At 42.2% G+C, this 14,469-nt stretch overlaps 1 protein-coding gene across 1 annotated transcript in view; it reads right to left on the reverse strand.

Moving 5' to 3' along the window:
• Positions 1-14,469, reverse strand: part of SUSD1 (sushi domain containing 1) — a 49,784-nt gene that overhangs the window by 11,429 nt on the left and 23,886 nt on the right. The window contains exons 11-13 of the mRNA XM_054178978.1: positions 13,822-14,008; positions 2,813-2,906; positions 1,525-1,780 (exon numbers count right to left, since the gene is read on the reverse strand). Of these exons, the coding sequence (XP_054034953.1) occupies positions 1,525-1,780; positions 2,813-2,906; positions 13,822-14,008 (537 nt within the window). The remainder of the gene's footprint in view (positions 1-1,524; positions 1,781-2,812; positions 2,907-13,821; positions 14,009-14,469) is intronic.

Here is a 14,469-nt window from a genome sequence, read left to right on the forward strand (position 1 = left end):
CTGGCAGAGATGCATAAGCAATCTGCAGTGTTCTGTGCAAGAAAAGCCTCAACACAAGTAAAACCAGGGCATGTTCCCCAGTGTCAGGAAATACTGAAGGGAAAGAGCTAGGAAAACCAATGTATAAAATCCAAGATTACATAAATGGAGTTCAAGGATGCATTTAGGAGTGCTTAAAGAGGCTAAACTGAATACATTTGACTCATTGACAGCTCTGCCACATACAGTCAATTTTTTCCTCAGAATACATTTGCTGTCCAAATTCCCAGATATTTTAAGCTGACTTAACATTAAACTGAATGCTTTTCAAATATCATTTCTGCTCTTATACCCTCACACAACTAACAAAAAATGTATGATAAACAACAGACTTGTGCCAGCATCAGAAACCACTTTATCTGTGCTATAAAAACTTCTTTGACTACTATTGTAGATGCCTCATAAGACTTACGCTGCACAGATTAGTGGATACAAGTAGCAGATATTACATACACTTATTTTGCTCACTTTGGACTGAGACAGAGTTACATTTCTTAATCAAAGATGGTTTAACTTACTGAGATTTGGGCATAAGATTCCAAAATTGCAGAAGATAGTTATTAAGAGACCCACAGATCAGCTTCCACTGATGCCTCTTTGTTTTGTATAGCACACATGGAGCCCTCAAATGCTATTTTAATTCTTTGGGGTGGCAGGGTGAAGTACTGTTTAGGTGGGGTTTTATTTTAGTAGGGGCTGCTTTGTTTCATTTTTACATTTGACATTCAGGAACCCTATGCACATGAAAAAATCTGTCATCTGGCCTACATGAGAAAAACTTCCTACTGCTGAATGTTACGAAAAAATTAAAAGCTGTTGACCTGTAAGACAGATAATGACTGGAAAACTAGCGGCATAATGGCATCATGGGAGGCAAAACACTGGAGAACAAAACATGTAAGTGTACAATGTAGAAAGTTTTTGTTTCCAATTGAAATATGTGTACTTTTAAATGGCAGAAGAAAAAAAAAATATGCTAGCAATATACTTTTTCCCACAAGTCTTTCCCAAAGGAGCTGGAGTTGACATTCACTGCTACAGGAGCAGTAATGCACAAGACACTTTTCCTTGTCATTCGGAGAATTGAAATATTTTGATATAAGAATATTCAATTTAAAATTAAACTGAGTGAATTTTTCATTGATAAAGAGTAATTTTCAGGTTCTGTTACTGATTTCTGTCAGTAAATTCTGGTCCAATCAATAAGCCCTCAATTACTAAGCGCAACAATGGTCCTTCACGTTCAGTTTTTTCCCATTGTTTGCCTTTTGGTAACCAGAGTTGCTCCAACATTATTATGACATTAGTATCTGTAAGGAATTACAAGAGTAACTTAAAAATCTTCAGACAATCTAATTCTGTCAACTAACAGCCCCTTGCAACACCAAAAAACATTTAACACAAAGCTACATTTTTGTCTTTTTTTTATCCCCAGCAATGTTTCATTCAACAGGCATAAAGAAAAGGTTTTAAAACATCCATTACCTTGTTCCACTCACTTATTATTCTCAAAAAAACACAATACTCTTCTCCCAGCTTTAAAGGAGCATTGTAAAACTTCCCGTAGTAATGTCTGTCTCCAAGAGCAATTGACATGTTATCAGCGACATCCTTCGCCCGAAATTCAGCTGCCACATATCCTTTACCGTCAGTGGTGTTACTAAAGAAAGTTGCAGCAGCAAAGGAGTCACAAATAAAAGTGCTTTGCAAACCCAGAGGAAGTACAATCACTTGATAAAGACTAGAGTGAGACAAAAAAAAAGAAGAGCAAACATCAGCCCTCATTTCAATGTACCAAGCATGCAACGTTTAATAATTCACATTGTCTATTAGTAGCCTCCTAACTGCTTTTTACTATGAATGCACCCCAGTACTAACACTTCTTATACCATAACATTCCTCTGTGTGCTACACTGTATTTCAAACTAAACAGACTTTGCACACAGCTTAGAGATGGCTCTCCTCGTTACATGCACACAACTTTGTGTTTATTCATGTTCAGAAAAGCATCAAACAGAGCCATTACAGCCTACCTCTTGCTCCTCTCATCTAACAGATACTTCACCTATGAAGCAATACACCATTGGCCTCTAGAAATTATTTGTTGGCCTGAAACAAGGCTTTTTCTGTTTAAAGGAGAGGATAGATATCATTTGTTAAAACTTAATCATGTCTGTCTTCAGACCTCTCAAAAAATGTTTCATCTGTTTTACCCAACCATAGGAAGGTTAATTGTTAAGGCTGCTACACTTGTCACTTCCTGAAAGGTTGTTATGTTCAGTTACAACTACCCTTTCCTTCTATCATAAACAGCACTTAGTATGGTGTAAATAATTTTTAGTAGTAAGGCACTAATATGAAAACACTACTCCAGAATATGAATAAATGGCATTTCCTCTGGCTCCTGGGAAAAAAAATAAGTATGTGCTGGCTGCATCAGTTTGCTGGAAAAAGAGAAATTGTATGGGCAGAGCTATGCTTGGTTCCATCCATAAAATCCACTGTGACTCCACTATGGCTGAAAGAAAGGAAATTCCAGACCAACAGTGAAAAACTCAAGAACTACCAAATCCAAGATTTTGTTTCAGAAAGCAGGGACCAGTCTGAAGCCAAAGGAGCTTGAAGCTAAGGGAGGAGAAACTAGGAGTTACAGCTTAAGTTGTCTTCTCCCATTGCTAATAAAAATAATTAAATCCCCACAAAAAGCTGCAATATGTGAGTGACATAAATCTGGGGGGTTTTATGAAAGCATCAAGAGTGCACAGACACAAACCTGATCGGTCCATTTCGATCTTCTGCTTTCCGGAGTCTGAGCAAGGGTGCAGAACCTTTGACTGCAACAAATTCTACATCTGGGAAAGGGGGATCTACAAAGTGAACAGACAGCAGTGCTTCAGAGAGGTTTTAGAAATATTTCAGGCATGAGGATTCCTAACTATTTTTTCCCCCCAATATTCCTGCTAACTGAGCCTCAAGCCCCTGTGCTATCTGCAGACAACATAGTCTGGTCAAGAAAATCATGGAGGAAAACTGAGCACAATGGCATGACAGCCCAAATTCAAACCCCCCTACTGAAGTATATCTGCTAGCAGAGAAAAATAGAGGTGCCCCAAAATGACAGCAGATCACAGAGAAATGAGACAGGAAAGACTTCTTGAAAGCAGCAACAGTATTTATTAAAATAATTTAAATAGTCAAGGAGAATATAAAGATAAAACTCCAGGCACTCAGACCACTACAAGAAATAAAATGGTATGAACAAAGGAGCGCCAAAAAGCACTTTCAAGAAGCCAAATGCCTTAGCTACTGCTCACAGTAAGCTAGCAATATCCAGTGCCTTAAATTGGATTTCACTATGGGTACAGAGCTCTAATTTGTTTTAGTGGGAATCTGAATTAAGGCCAAAACTGAACGAACACTCCTGAATCTAATTTCAATGGCAATAATGGCAGCTGCACAAAACAAGAATAGTGCTGTGATAATGAAAATCACCACTATCAGCATAGGAGGAAAAATAAGAAGAGCTTCACTGTGCACAACTGAGGGGGCAGGGTGCCAAGCAGGGATATCATCTACACCAGAAGTCCAAAAACCCTAGCACAGATATGGCTAGGTATTGTTGAAAACTAGTGTAATCAAGCTGCTGGTACTCAGCTGAAGAATAGCAGATGCAGTCCTTATATGAAAAAACAAAAGGGAGAAAAAAAAGAGGAGAGGAGAGGTTCGGGGAGGGGGAAGGTTTGGGAAGGAAGAAAAAAAGAAGAAAAATAGAAGAAAAAAGAGAAAAAGAAAAAAGGTTAAAAAAAAAGAAAAAAAAAACATTTTAAAAGATTAAAAAAGTGGGAAAAAGGAAAAAAAAGGAAAAAAGGCAAGCTATGGAGCACCATTAAAAAGAATAATCAAGGTCATGGAGATTCAAAAGAAAGCCAGTGCAGATTTGCTGAACGTCAGGCCCAACAGACAAAATCTTGCTGACATCCATACAGCTGGAATATGGGTAGCTGCACATGTATAATGAAACGTAGAAAAATCATTAATTCAGCAGGAGAGAATGAGGCTTCATAGAAAACCTGACAAAATTGGTAAATAACTGCTGAAGAGGGAGAAGACTTTCAACGTGGAAATGGAATAAATCAAGAACACATGCACAGAAAATGACTAAATCTTCCTTACAGACTGGCCATGTCTGGCAATCCCATCCATGTGACTCCCTCTGCTTACTGCAGCCTTTGTTCCCCTGCTCTGTGGCCAAACGCCACACCACCCTGTTCATCACAGCAAAGGTATGAAGTCTACAAGGCAGAGTAAAATGGAAAGGGAACAAGTACCCAGCACTGTGCCACCAGCCAGGCCCAGCTCTGCTGGCAGTGCTGCACTTTGCCTCCTGCGCTGTGTGAGACTGAGGGAAATTGCTCCCCAAGGCAGGATGTCTCTGGAGTGAAAGGTTGCTAGGGAAGGAAGGATGAAAGCAGGGAGATATGGTTTAGGGGATCTCAACTGGGATCCCTCAGTCTTCAGGCCTCCTGCTACCATGCCCACTAGTCAGAGTAAATCACAGCGATGCCACAGATGTGAAGCCAGCTTGTGCACCATCAGACATTTCTGTGTCAGAGCAAGGTCTGAGATGGTGCTGCTTCAAGTGGCAGACCACATCTGGGCATCAAGGAGAAAAGGATGCCATTCAGGGAAGAACTTTGTGGGTCCCTTTCTCTGCAAAGCCCCAGGGACTGCAGTGAGGCTGACAAGGGGTGGAGGTTCCTGTGTCATGTCACGGGCAGGACAAACAGGAGCTTCATTGCAGGGCTGCTGGCACCCGACTGAAGAATAACAAATGAGGTTCTTATATACAAAAAACAAGGCTACAGAGCACCATTAGAAAGAATATTCAAGGTTATGGAGATCTAAAAGAAAGCCAGTGCTGATTTGCCAAACTTAAGGCACATCAGCAGAATCTCCCCAAAGCCTTCTCTTCTGCAGTTTATTAATGCCAAAAGTCATGAGGTAAGGAATGTGATGTCTCAGGAGGCTAGGAACAGCCTAAACCTGCTGAGAGATGGAGGCAGTCAGCATCTGTCAGAAGCAAATCTTTAAAAGTATCTTTCCTAGGAGCCTTGAAAAACCCAAATCTCTGTGTCCTTAGCTCTGTGCTTGGTGTCTGCCAGCAGGCAGCTCATGAGTTTTCCTGACAGAGAAAGAGCTGACCTCTGTGAACAGGGAGCATATATGAGCTTATGAGAAAAAATGGAAAGCAAGAGAAGATAAAGCAGCTGCTGAACTGTTCATGTCACAATAATGACAGAAGTTGGGACTTCCTTAGCAGTTTCTCCAATCAGGTGTGATGTGCTGAGCCTGCCCAGGCTTTCCCCAGGGGACCTGACACAACAGGCTCACTGTTGTGCTGTGCAGCAAGGCCCTGCACTGAAGACAACCCTGGGAAGGTCATCCAGGTCTGGGAAGAGGGAAATGGAAAACAAGAGCCTCCTTGAGGATATGAGCTCCCCCTAGCCACACATGGAGTGCCTTACCCAGCAGGTGGAAACTTCAGGTCCATGTCAGAGGCATGAGTCAGAGCAGAGACAGAATAGAACTGGAAAGCTGGCACAGGCTACTTTATCATCCCATTTCTGATTGCTCTGCACCTGATTGTTTCACCAAATTTTGCTGCCATGTGAGCCCCCTGAAGCCACATCTCCTGCCCATCTCTACATGAACATTTCTAGGGCTTCCCATCTGCTGTCTCTTCCTCTGGTTCTTCCCAGGGCACCTTTTCTCTTACAATCTCTAGGAGCAAAAGCCTAACATGTAGAATACAAGCTACAGAACACTGGACTTTTCATTCCTGCTGTGCTGCAGACTCAGTGAGAGGTGCTGAGGGTCTTCCAGGAGAATGGGAGCTGGGTGCTATTTGCTTGGGGTGTTTGCACTAGGGTGGAGCTGGTGAGGCAGCCTCCTAAGCTCAGCTACAGAGGTCTGTGCTGGGGTCCTGCAAACAGGCCCCACTGCTCCATCCTTGCTTCCCAAGCCCAATGTTAGGACCTTGTCTGGGCAGGTAGGCTTCTGTGCTGGAGCTGCAGGCTGAGCACTCAGCCCTGCAGGGGCAGAGCTTTCTCCCTCCCCTGCCTGTGCACCCTGCCCATGCAGGGCTGCCTCACACCCTGCCCATGCAGGGCTGCCTCACACCCTGCCCTGCACAGGGCCTAGGGCTGGCTATATAGCAGGTGGCACAGGGACAAACAGCTGTTCACATGCACCTTGGTGAAGGCACTAACACAGCACCTGGACACCAGAGATAGGACATTTTGATGGTTTTTCAGCTGTGAGGCATGAGAAAATTCACCCCTTCTTTCTTTTCCTCTTTTCTCTGCTGGGAAACATCCACCCAAAGGGAACAGCATAGAAACCAGTTGGATTGATTGCAGTGGCGGGCAATGGAAAAGTTTGCTGGTAGCAGCTTTCATGCAAAATGTGAAGCACTCATTGGCCCTGGCATTTTCATACAGCAAGAGCCACAAACCAGGAAGTAGCTCCTGGCACAGGGGCCCGGGGCACTGAACAAGGGGCACACCTGGGAGCAAGCTGCAGGAAGAGAAAGGTGTCATGAAAGGAGAGAAGCTGGGTAGAATTTGGTTGGCAATGTGTAACAGGAAGTGTTTTCCTGCTTCATCACAATGGAAGGAGGTTTCAGATGGATTTTAGTTGTACTGTTACTCTTAACTGCTCTCATAGGCCTTGCTGTATCACACAGGCACCATTAAAAACAAAGCAAGACAGCACCAGCAGCAGCTTAGCCAAACAGAAAGCAGAGCAGTAGACAACTCAGCTTTAGGAAGATATTGAACTTGATGAGACCAAGTTAAGTGGTATGGTTTGGCACACCTGAGGGACAGGATGCCATTCATGGGGAACTGGACAAGCGGGTCCATGTGAACCTCATGAGGTTCAACAAGGCCAAATGCAAGGTCCTGCCCCTGGGTCCGGGAAACTCTTGATTGTAATCCAGGCTAGGAGATTAAAAGATTGAGAGAAGCCCTCTGGAGAAGAATTAGAATTAGAATAGAATTAACCAGGTTGGAAAAGACCTTTGAGGTCATAGAGTCCAACCTATCACCCAACACCATCTAATCAACTAAACCATGACACCAAGTGCCCCATCCAGTCTCTTTGCACCTTGTGTAGCCATTTACTCAGATTAAATAGAAGGTCAGGCTGGAGCTGAACTGTGTGTTTTGCATAGGTAGACTTTTGCATGGCATTAGGCCTGTGCATACTTGGGGAAATAGCTCCAGTTTGCTTGGAGTGATTTGTCATGACCTGACTGCTCTGGTCAATTATGACGACTCAAACCATCAAGAGTTGTACAATGTCTGTTCTCAGAGCCACTGCAGTTCAAGGAAATGGCTCCAGATTTCCCTGATGCTGAAACTGCAAAGATGTGAAGTCTGTGGTGCAGACCTGCCTGGGGAGGTGGTGGAGTTGCCATCACTGGAGGTTTTCAGGAGAAGACTTGATGGGTTGCTTGGTGCCGTGGGTTAGTTGTTTAGGTGGTGTTGGATTGGTTGATGGGTTGGAAGCAATGATCTTGAAGGTCTCTTCCAACCTGGTTTATTCTATGTATTCTATGTAAGAATAGAATAGAATAAACTAAGCTGGAAGAGATCCTCAAGATCATCACGTCCAACCTATCACCCAACCCACCTAATCAATTAAACCATGCAACCAGGCACCCCATCAAGTCTCCTCCTGAACACCTCCAGTGATGGCGACTCCACCACCTCCCTGGGCAGCCCATTCTAATGGGCAATCACTCTGTATAGAACTTCTTCCTAACATCCAGCCTAAACCTCCCCTGGCGCAGCCTGAGACTGTGTCCTCTTGTTCTAGTGCTGGGTTGCCTGGGAGAAGAGACCAACCTCCACCTGCCTACAACCTCCCTTAAAGTAGTTGTAGAGAGCAATAAGGTCACCCCTGAGTCTCCTCTTCTCCAGGCTAAGCAACCCCAGCTCCCTCAGCATCTCCTTGTGGATGAAAAGCTGGGCATGAACTGATAATGAGATGTATGAAAAAAGCCAGAAAAATAATGGAGAAACAGAGTTCATATGAACAGAAATATGACACATTGCAATAGTCTGTGCATATCAAGAGAGAGTGCATGCATGAACATATTGTACAGGAGTGTTTACAGGACTGGCAGGCAATTTCCTCCCTGTATTAAAACAAAATAAATTATTCTCACATTTCAGTCACTGCTTTTTCCCCATTACATAAGCCCAAAGCTCCCTTTGCAATACTCATGGCTCTGCAGCTGTATACTGCAATGCACTGTCTCTCTGAAGGTAGACGATGTGCTGTCAGAATAGGAGCTGGCAGATCACCACATCTAGTCTTTCACTTCCTCATTGGAAAGTAGGTCTTTTCCTGCCTTTTCCAGACCTTAAAGAATCTATTTTAAGAAAGAATTAGTGTAAACCTTTTCCATCACACAACTGAGCATGATCATAATGTACCTTTTATGTGTGTGTACACCCATGGGTGGGCAAACAAATCAGACACCGCATCCTGATTTGCATTTTTCACATACCGATACATAGGGGAAGGGCTTTAGAAGATTATACTTAGTGTGTGATGGAATTCATTCCTCTAAGTAAACTCACTTTCTAGACTCCCTACTTGTGAGTCTACTGTCTGTATTCCATGTTCACATGAAGAAAGAAAGGATACACACACAAATATGGGGCCTGCAGGTATATCCTGGACCAAACAAAAAAAACCACAGCAGACAAGAAAGACAGGAACTACAACTGCCAGAGGTACACAGGACTGAAGTCAAACATATCCAAACCCACTGCAAAGCAGAAATATACAAGAAATGGCAGCATGATTTATTCTAGAAGGAAATGTAATTCAGTCACAAAAGATCTCTTTCTAGTATCCAGAAAATTTTCTGTCTTGTAAGTATGATGTCTTATTTCCAAGTGGTCTGCTCTAAATCAAACCAAGCTAGCCAGACACTGTAAATAATTAGGTATTCACTATAAAGACTATAATTTTGTCACCTCCATGACAATGGCTCTATCCTAAAGGAAAATTCACTAACAGATTCACATACCAATGGTGTTCTAATGCAGCTTAACTGAAGAAGTTAACTGTTACTGTGGATACCAGAAGCAAAAGCATTATCTCTTTCTCTACTATTCTGTTTTTCAAACACTTGAAAATGGTTACAAATTTCAGTCATTGTAGATTTGTAAGTGTAAACAGATTATGAAATTAAGAACAATGCCTTGCCTGAGCATGCATTAATAAATGATCTTCGAAAGGCAAACAGAACAGAGCTACCTCTAAGTCATGCAATCACAACTAGAATAGAATAGAATAGAATAGAATAGAATAGAATAGAATAGAATAGAATAGAATAGAATAGAATAGAATAGAATAGAATGGGTTGGAAGAGACCTTCAAGATCGTGTCCAACCCATCAACCAATCCAACCCACCTAAACAACTAAACCATGGCACCAAGCACCCCATCAAGTCTTCTCCTGAACACCTCCAATGACGGTGACTCCACCATCTCCCCGGGCAGCCCATTCCAATGGGCAATCACTCTCTCTTTATAGATCTTCTTCCTCACATCCAACCTAAACCTCCCCTGGTGCAGCCTGAGACTGTGTCCTCTTGTTCTGGTACTGGTTGCCTGGGAGAAGAGACCATCATCCGTCTGTCTACAACCTCCCTTCAGGTAGTTGTAGAGAGTAATAAGGTCACCCCTGAGTCTCCTCCTCTCCAGGCTAAGCAACCCCAGCTCCCTCAGCCTCTCCTCGTAGGGCTTGTGTTCCAAACCCCTCACCAACTTTGTTGCTCTTCTCTGGACTCGTTCCAGCAAGTCAACACCCTTCCTGAACTGAGGGGCCCAGAACTGGACACAGTACTCAAGGTGTGGCCTAACCAGTGCAGTGTACAGGGGCAGAATGACCTCCCTGCTCCTGCTGGCCACACTGTTCCTGATGCAGGCCAGGATGCCATCGGCCCTCTTGGCTGCCTGGGCACATTGCAGGCTCATGTTCAGCCTACCATCGACCAGCACCCCCAGGTCCCTCTCCACCTGACTGCTCTCCAGCCACTCTGACCCCAGCCTGTAGCTCTGCATGGGGTTGCTGTGGCCAATGTGCAGAACCCGGCACTTGGATGTGTTCAATCTCATGCCGTTGGACTCTGCCCATCTGTCCAGCCTGTCGAGGTCCCTGTGCAGAGCCTCTCTACCCTCCAGCAGATCAACTCCTGCCCCCAGCTTGGTGTCGTCAGCAAATTTACTGATGATGGACTCAATGCCCTCATCCAGATCATCAATAAAGATGTTAAAAAGCACAGGGCCCAGCACTGATCAGTACACCCAGAAGACACTCCTTCCCTGGAAACAGACACAAACTCCCTTCTTCCCTAAAAGACAATCTTGCTACCATCTTTTAACAACTACAAGGCAATCACTGTCTAATTATTTGTCCTAATGGACTCAATTTCCTATTCCAAGTAGATAGGTACTGAGAGCTTGTCAGCTTGACAGATGCTTTATGCTTGAGGCATAAAAGCCTATGCAGAGATTATCTGTTACTAGAAGTATGAAAGGAGCAGAATTTCAATGATCCATGAAGCATTTGGTAAACTGTATTCACCATCCACAAGATGAAGACAAACCTAACTTTGTGCTCAGCATGGAACTATCTTCTCCCTTGCCAGGGAGAAAACCAGGAGTTTAAGTCCCAAGTACTTGATTTATTTGGTTTGGTTTTTTTTTTCTTTAGAAATACCACAGATATAAAAATCCTTATTCAGGAGACACATAAATATAAATATATATTCAGGATATAGAAGAAACTTCCTTAACACACATTTACAAATCTTCATTTTTGAAAGAAAGAACAAAAAGAAAAGAAAGAAAGGAAAAAACCAACAACACAAACCCCCCACACACCCCTCCCAAAGCATTCAAAAATAACTGCTAGCATTTACATGCTTAGGATATTCTAAAACACTCTTTAAGAATCTAAACAGATGACTGTCCTTGCTAGGAAGTTAACTTTGTTAGGCAATGTTCATCCAGTCCTCTGGGAAATGTCTCTTCACAACAGTTGAAAACCCCACAGTTAAGATTTCCTGAACTCTCAAAATGCAGGAGATGTGTGAAAGTCAAGGAGATACAACATTTGGATTTGCTTGCAGCTGGGGAAAACAGACCAACTGACTCTGCATTTGTTAAAGGATGCCTCAGGAAACCGCAGAGAACACATGAGGCTGCCTCCAGTACATTAACACTAAACAGCCTCTGTGCTTAAAGCACATCTTGCATTTATACAGTACCATTTAGCCAGAAAACCACCTGGGACAAAAAAACACTTTTCAGACAAAACACTTTTCACTTTCAGACTTGGCAGATAAATTGAGATCATTCCACCCACCACAGAAATGCCACTGTGTGATTTATCAATGTGTGTGATTACAGAATAACTGGACAAATGGAGATGCAAATTATACACCTACTCTAAAACCATAAACAGCTTTTATATAAATTAAGTTGCTTGTACAGATATTGCAATTCTTGAAACACAAGGCATGGAAGTCAAAGGGGCACTGCCAGAAGAATTATTTTAACTGTATCCTTTTCATCTTAGTGAAGCTGAAATTGCTGCAAATTTAATGTCATATTTACATGTCATTGTCTAGTGAGCTTTGTAGAAAGACTGATGTTGGCTTTTTAATTTTCACTTAATTTTAACCACCAAAAAACCCTACTTTCATTTTTTGGCTTCCACTTTAAAGTACAGTATGGAGTATGTGCACGGCAAGTTCTGGGTGACGATTCCTAATGATAGAGCAACACCTACCTTAATGTCACCCACTGAAAAAACAATCCCTAACTACCAGACAGAAAATGGCTCTTCTTTCAAAATGGAAATGACCTAACTTCACGCAAAGAACTTTTTTAGGGCTACGCATGTGCATTTGCTAAGCACTAACTTAGTGGAGCAGAAAACTCGCCAGCTGCCAAGGCACACATACCACTTCACACAGCACCTGCTGCAAAGCCTTCTCTAGAGCTCTGCTGAGTAAGCAGCCTGATGCAATCCTGCACAGCTCAGGAAATGCCACAGGATGACAGAATAAAGCTTTGTGCCTTTACACTGAGTATGTATTTAAACATTACCTCAGTCAAACAAATTCTGAGACAGATTACCTCTTTTTAGAATAGAATAGAACAGAGTAGAACAGAATAGAATAGAATAGAACAGAATAGAACAGAATAGAATAGAATAGAATAGAACAGAATAGAACAGAATAGAATAGAACAGAATAGAATAGAACAGAATAGAATAGAACAGAATAGAATAGAATAGAATAGAATAGAATAGAATAGAATAGAATAGAATAGAATAGAATAGAATAGAATAGAACAGAACCAAACCAGGTTGGAAGAGACCTTCAAGATCATTGCATCCAACCTATCATCCAACACCACCTAATCAACTAAACCATGCAACCAAGCACCCCATCAAGTCTCCTCCTGAACACCTCCAGTGATGGCGACTCCACCACCTCCCTGGGCAGCCCATTCCAATGGGCAATCACTCTCTCTCTGTAGAATTTCTTCCTAACCTCCAGCCTAAACCTCCCCTGGCACAGCTTGAGACTGTGTCCTCTTGTTCTGGTGCTGGTTGCCCGGGAGAAGAGACCAACCTCCGCCTCTCTACAACCTCCCTTAAGGTTTTTACAAAGCTGCATGTACTCATGAATTCATGGATGCTACTTCTGAGTGACACAGGGAAATTTTGAAAATAAATTGACAGAGAGGAAAATTCTGAAAATAAATTAGCAGCTAATTAGTTTTAATTAAAAAAGTAACCCAGATCATTGCATATCCTGAACAATAGGCTTCAGGAAATAAAACTCAAAAAATTGTAAATCTATCCGTTTCAAAAACACCACAAATCCTTTCCTCAAAGAGCAGTCAGAAGACAGCTGGTTCCATCTAGTGGATGAACAGCTACAGACACTGAGAGAGCGTTCTGTTTCTTACCTAATCCAACTTGCAGCCCCAACAGGAAGAACAGCAGCACCAAACTGTGCTTCACAGTGTTAACAGCAATAAAGAAGTTTCACAGTATAGGGGTGGTACTAAACTATTCTTAAAAAACATGAGTTTTAAAACGAAGGATGTTTTTTATCACAGCATTTTAGTACCACACAAATATTTTGTTAAGCAGTGAAGCTGAAATTCTCCCTATAGAATGTGATTATTTGCTCAAATGCCTTTTATGTTCTGTACTCAGTCAATTAGAGATGAAGGTAGCTGTCTGAGGTATTCTGTACTTTGGTCTCTTGCAGACTTCAGTGATATCTATTGTAACAAATACCCATACAAAATGCAGTTGTGCCATTACCTCTCTGCTTCACAGTGGCAAGAACTCATACTGAAAAGGTGCCTTAGCCTCTTAACAGGGCAAGGAATTTAACTCATCTTCCTGCGTCTAACCCACCAAACTACCTGTTCCCTGCTGACATTCCCAAAATGAGACTTCAAAACACTGCACCCTTATTTCTCTCCCCCTTCTTCTGTTGGACTTTCAACCTTATAGATCTATGAAAATAAGTAACAATGAACAATTTCAAGCATGGAAAGAGCACTTTGACAATCCACCATACCATACTGAGATCAACAATGTTGCTTCATTACAGCCCCTTGCACTTAGAAGGTGCTTTTGTAAATACATAACATAAATGCAGCACCTACCTGTGATTTCTGTTGTCATGGAAACAAGCAATGAAAAATTTGAAGCTACCATGGAAATATTAACAGAGTAATTGGTGCCTGGCTGCAAATCAAAACAGACTTCTGGAGCTTGCTTGTGTGTGGTAAGGTTGAAAGTCATTTCATGAAAGAACTCTTTCTGATACCAGCGCCGGCCCTGCAAATGAAACTGCAACCAAACAATCACATTGTGAAAATTGTAATGTTTTAATGTATCATTTGCATTTACTCATGTCATGCTCTAAATCAGAAGAAACATCAGAAAAACACATTGCTGCATACAGACTGCCAAATCTGCTGGCACTGACAGTTACTCAAATTCATGTGTTTCCAAAAACTTGACAGGAATTGCAGTCCCTCTTGATCAGCTCTGACATTGTTTTTTCACTTCTCCTCCTCCTAGCCTATCATCTTCTTTATTTAGTACTGTAATTTTCCTCAAGTGTTACTTGCCTGCTGACATATGAGCTTCCTTAATAGTGCCCTTTCATTGTGGTATGTCCTCACGGTGCAAAGTGATGAGTTATAAAAGTAAATTCACATGAAGACTTTTCTGGTTGGAGCCTGAGGATCCAGTCAAAATCAAGTCATTTGGACCAATGTCAAAAAGCCAAATACCCTTCAGGATCC

Source organism: Dryobates pubescens, chromosome Z (genome assembly GCF_014839835.1).
Source record: "Dryobates pubescens isolate bDryPub1 chromosome Z, bDryPub1.pri, whole genome shotgun sequence".
NCBI classification, from domain to species: domain Eukaryota; kingdom Metazoa; phylum Chordata; class Aves; order Piciformes; family Picidae; genus Dryobates; species Dryobates pubescens.